At 62.4% G+C, this 5,031-nt stretch overlaps 2 protein-coding genes across 3 annotated transcripts in view; one reads left to right on the top strand and one right to left on the bottom strand.

Moving 5' to 3' along the window:
• The window catches only part of SACK1G (scaffolding CK1 anchoring protein G), a 40,540-nt gene that overhangs the window by 26,454 nt on the left and 9,055 nt on the right, over nt 1-5,031 (top strand). For both annotated transcript variants that reach the window (XM_006153189.3, XM_006153190.3), the window contains exons 3-4: nt 342-466; nt 1,208-2,474. In XM_006153189.3, the coding sequence (XP_006153251.1) occupies nt 342-466; nt 1,208-2,474 (1,392 nt within the window). The remainder of the gene's footprint in view (nt 1-341; nt 467-1,207; nt 2,475-5,031) is intronic.
• Nucleotides 2,932-5,031, bottom strand: part of SLC5A10 (solute carrier family 5 member 10) — a 31,159-nt gene continuing 29,059 nt past the window's right edge. Inside the window, exon 9 of the mRNA XM_027773705.1 lies at nt 2,932-3,105. Coding sequence (XP_027629506.1) covers nt 2,947-3,105 — 159 coding nt within the window. The 3' untranslated portion in view covers nt 2,932-2,946. The remainder of the gene's footprint in view (nt 3,106-5,031) is intronic.

Genomic DNA, 5,031 nt, shown 5'->3' with positions numbered 1-5,031 from the left:
GGGTGGCAGCCCGCCGGAGCACGCCGGCCCGCCCGCCGCGTGTCCAGAGGCCGGCTGGTCCCCACCTTGGGGTCCTGCCCCTGCCGTCCAGCGGGTCCTTCTAACACGAGCACACACTGCCTTCCTGCCTGAGGCCCGCCGCAGCCCGCCAGGGAAGCACGTTCCCCAGACTGGCCTGGTCCCGCGCACAGCCTCTTCCCAGCCCCGCTGCCTCTCCAGCTCGGGTCTCACCCTGACCCCCGCCCCAGACCTTAGGCTCTGCCCCCACGCACTCCGCTGAAGCCCTGCAAGCCCCGTGGGGCCAGTCCCGTGTGTGTCACTCTGCCTCCCCCTCCCGACAGAACCTCAGAGTGCGCAGCATCGGAGGGACCGAGTTCTTCACGCGGTCTGCGACCAAGTTCAAGGGCGCCCTGGCCCAGAAGTTCATGTTCGTGGACGGAGATCGGGCCGCGTGTGGCTCCTACAGGTGACTCCCCAGCTTTCAGGGCCGCAGGAGAAATGCCATCCGTCCAGCCGGCATCAGCCATTAACCCTGACTTCCGGCATCCTCGTCACCAGTCCCCAAACTGACGTGGGGTCATGGCCAGCCTGCCCACCCTCTGTCCCCAGGGCAGGCTGAGGAGGGTTTTTGTCTGAGCAGACTTTTTCCAGCCCAAGGTGTCACCAGCTTGGCTGTGGGAAGTATATAGGCCGGGCCGTGCCTAACCAAGTCCACAGGATGGTCACTCAGAGAGCTGTCCTTGGGGACAGTGGTGGCCCAGGTCTGTAGGCACCATCCACAGGGGACGGCAGGGTGAGACTGCCCCATAGTCACGTGGGGGGATGGCAAAGATACCGATGATGGCTCTGGCCACCACGTGCTGGACAGCCAGCTGTCACTGTCTGAGATCGCACTGGGCGTTCATGAGCAGCCTTAGTGAGTTCCGCGACTGCCTGGTTTAACTGAGCTGGGAGCGGCTCTGAAGGACTCCAGTCCAGCCCTGTAGCCTCTGCCTTGCCGACTGCCGCTTCTCCTGCCCCCTGCCCTTTCCAGGGCCTTCTACCCCGCCCTGTGCCCCTTGCAGGGCCCTCTGCCCCATCCCTGGGCCTCTGCCCTGCCCACTGCCCCTCCCAGGGAAGCTGCGGGCTGATGCGTGCCAGCAGGGGCGTGGTGGGCGTGGCGGGCGCACGCAGCCTCGTGTGGCTGATGGCTGTCCCCGTGTTGCAGTTTCACGTGGTCGGCGGCGAGGACGGACCGGAACGTGATCTCGGTGCTGTCTGGCCAGGTGGTGGAGATGTTCGACCGGCAGTTCCAGGAGCTGTACCTCATGTCACACAGCGTCAGTCTCAAGGGCGTCCCCATGGAGAAGGAGCCCGAGCCCGACCCCATCGTGCTGCCGTCTGTGGTCCCGCTGGCGCCCACGGGCACGGTGGCCAAGAAGCTCGTCAACCCCAAGTACGCGCTGGTGAAGGCCAAGAGCGCCGACGAGCTCGGCAAGACCTCTGAGAAGCAGGAGGCCAAGAAGGCCCCGGGGCTGCGGGGCGCGGCGCTGGCCGAGCGGCCGGGGGACCTCCCCGAGCCGCCGCTGCCCGTCCACCCCGGCCTGCTCAACCTGGAGAGGGCCAACATGTTTGAGTACCTGCCCACCTGGGTGGAGCCGGACCCCGAGCCTGGCAGCGACATCCTGGGCTACATCAACATCATCGACCCCAACATCTGGAACCCCCAGCCCAGTCAGATGAACCGCATCAAGATCCGCGACACGTCCCAGGCCGGCGTCCAGCACCAGCTATGGCGGCAGAGCCAGGAGGGCGGCCCCAGCCCGGAGCCCCGCCCACACCCAGGGCCCAGCGCCCCCAAGGACAGGGCCCCCGCCGAGAACGGCCTCTCTCCAGGGAGCCCTGAGCCACGTCCACCCTTGCCCAAGCCCCGGACAGTCCCCGTGGCTGACCTCCTTGCCCAGGACGGGGGCGGTGTTGGCTGGACCCCAGACACCCTGGATGCGGAAACGGCCCAGAATGGGACAGACCACAGGCTGCCCAGGACAGTGGGCCCAGGCCACGCCCCACTGCAGCGGCAGCTGTCTGTGACCCAGGATGACCTCGAGGGCCTGGAGACAGGGATCCCCAACGGGCTGGACGGGCCGGAGGAGGAAGACGATGATGACTACGTGACCCTCAGTGACCAGGACAGCCTCTCAGGCAGCTCCAGCCCCAGCCCTGGCCCCCGGCGGCCTTCCCTGGCTGCCTCCTCCGTGTCAGACGAGTACTTTGAGGTGACAGACCGTTCAGTCCCTCTCCAGAGGCGCCACTCAGAGCAGGTGGCCAACGGGCCAGCCCAGCCACCCCGCCGACAGCTCAGTGCCCCCCATATAACTCGTGGGACCTTCGGTGGACCCTTGGGTGGCTCCCCGTGGACCCAGGGTCAGGGGAGAGAAGAGGCGGATGCGTCGAGAAGGACGCAGGCCCAGCGCCCCACAGACAAGGAGGCACAGGTGGGTTGGCGCGTCCTGCCCCCAGGGAGCACGGGACCCCTCCCGGCAAGCCGCCCAAGTCCCCAGAGCTGCCACCTGCTGGCCTGTCAGCTCTCTCCTCCCATGACTTCCCTAGTTACAGATGGGACGCGAATGGATGGGCGGGGGTGGGGCTGTGACCCTCAGTCCCAGAGTCCTAAAGAAGCCCCTAAGGGAATGCACAGTCCTACCCCAGAGGTCTTGGCCACCAGGAGGGACAAGGTGGCCATGCCCTGCTGGGAGGGTGGTACAGGCCAGGTTGCAGACACGGGAACGGCGGGGCAGGTGTTCCATACACGCTCGAGACAACACGCCAGAAAGCGTTCTTGCTGCGACCTCATACCGAGCCGCCTCCACGTCATCCCTTAGACTGGGGCCCCGGGGACCACTGTTCCTGTCCCTCCAGGCCAGGAAAAAGCAGCCATCCCGTTTTGCCCCCTTCCTGCGGCCCGGCTCAGCACCCAGAGCCCGTCATACCTGGGAACAGAACACGGCTGATCATACCCGGCATGATCATCAGACCCATGGGGAGCATCTTGAGGTAGCTGGCGAGGACGGAGCCCGCCTTGGCGTGGTTCAGGTCCCGGGCAGACAGGGACCGCTGCACGATGACCTGGGAGGGCAGGAGAAAGGGCGTGAGTCCCGGCCTGGGACGCTGCGTTAGGATTTCGCCATGGTGGGGCTCGGGGCATGGCAAGAGATGTCTAGTTAGGCCCCGGCTGTCCTGGGACCACTGCAGTAGGCCCCGACCCCTTCTGGCACACCCACCCCAGGGACTCCGTTTCCTATCTGCCCAACAGGGAGATGTGGGTGCTGCCCCGGCAGGGCCCCAGGCAGGACAGTGTCAGGGACCCCTCCCCATGCACGTGACTGGTGTATCCATGCATGGGAGCGGATGCTGTCCCTGATTGTGCACGTGTGACTGGCAGAGGTCGGGTGCTGGGAGGCCTGGACTTTCAGAAAAGCTGGGAGCTGCCTGGGGACCCAGCTCCTCTGCGAGCCACAGCAGGGCCTAACGGGGCCTCAGTTTCCAGCTCTGCAGAGTGGGAAGACGGCCGTAATCTGACACCTGGAGCCCCTCCCCACTGTCATGTTATGATTCTACTTTTGATATCATTAGGTTTTTGCCATAGGGCATGTCTGCTCGCTGGAGAGAGATAGTGGAAAAGAGAAATCCCCCCCCACCAGGGTCCCCGGGGTGGGGACGCCACGCCACGCCACTGTCCCTTCTCCTCCTTTCTCCTCCCAGGATTTTAAGCACGCATGCACATGCTCAGCATATTTTTTAAGCCACCAGGTTCAGGACTCAAACCATGGAATTGGCCATGTGGGATCCAGCACCTTTTACCACCATGCCTCCTGCTGGCTCTCTCATTTTCTCTTTTTTCTTTCTTTTAGACAAGAGATTTTTGCTATAGGGCGCGTGCACTCACCAGATAAACAGAGACAGAGAGACAGAAAGTGAGAAATCACCCTGCAGGGGGGACGGCCATGCTGCAATCCCTCCTCCTCCATTCTCCTCTCAGGATTTTGGGCACGCGTGCGCACATGCCTGGTGTGAGTTTTAAGCTGCTGGATCCAAGACCTGAACCCCAGAAGACCACATGGGAGCCCAGTGACGTTACCTATTACGCCATTTGCTGGTTCTTTCTTTTCTTTTCTTTTTTCTTTTTTTATTATTTTTATTTTGTTTAGTTTTTGCTGTAGGGTACATGCTTTCACCATAAAAACAGAGACACAGAGAGGGAAAGTGAAAAATCGCCCCCTGGATGATTTCTCTGCTGCAGCTCAGGGTGGGTAATTTTTCCTTTGTTTTCTAGGAGGGATGGCCACGCTGCAATCCCTTCTCCTCCCCCATCTTCCTGGGGTGTTAGGCATGCACACACATGTCCTGGTGTGATTTTCAAGGCACCAGGTCTGGGACTTGAACTGTAGTCGGCCATGTTGGAGTCCAGCACCTTCACCACCACCACCTGCTGGCCCTCCACGCGTGTGACTATTTAAGCAGCTGTGGAGACAGTGTGCACAGACGTAATTACGTATGTACAGTGCACTCCCAGGGGTCTCAGAACGTACAGCCTCTAATCCAAAAACGAGAGAGTCTTTGCTGCAACTCAGGGTGGGCGTCCCCTGACTGCCCTCATTCCCCAAGCGCACCAGTGCAAGACCTGGCTTCCAGCGCTCGCCCTAGGCGGGCTTCACTGAACCGTGAATGGCAGGAGATGAGGGTGCCGGCCTGCAGGGGCAGGGAGCTCAGGGCAAGCTGCTTCGGTCTTCCTCCCCTGCTTGCTGGGCCTCGGGCCTCCGTTCCCCTGTCCAAACAATGAGGAGTTAGACAAGGTGCTGCCTAGACCCTTCTCTACTGCCCTGTACTGACAAGTGCCGCAGGCCATGGTCCTCATGGGAGGGAAGCATTTCCTGAAACTGTGCTGTGTGTTCTGTGGATGAGGGGCGTTTGTGACTTGTCTCCGCGCCCACTGCAGCTAGCCCCGAGACAGTGCTGTCCCCGCGGTGGAGAAGCCCAGCGCTTCATGGCTTG

Source organism: Tupaia chinensis, unplaced genomic scaffold (genome assembly GCF_000334495.1).
Source record: "Tupaia chinensis unplaced genomic scaffold, TupChi_1.0 Scaffold000365_1, whole genome shotgun sequence".
In the NCBI taxonomy this organism is placed as follows: Eukaryota; Metazoa; Chordata; class Mammalia; order Scandentia; family Tupaiidae; genus Tupaia; species Tupaia belangeri.
The sequence above is the reverse complement of the archived record's forward strand: the minus strand, read 5'-3'. Positions and strand labels throughout refer to the sequence as shown.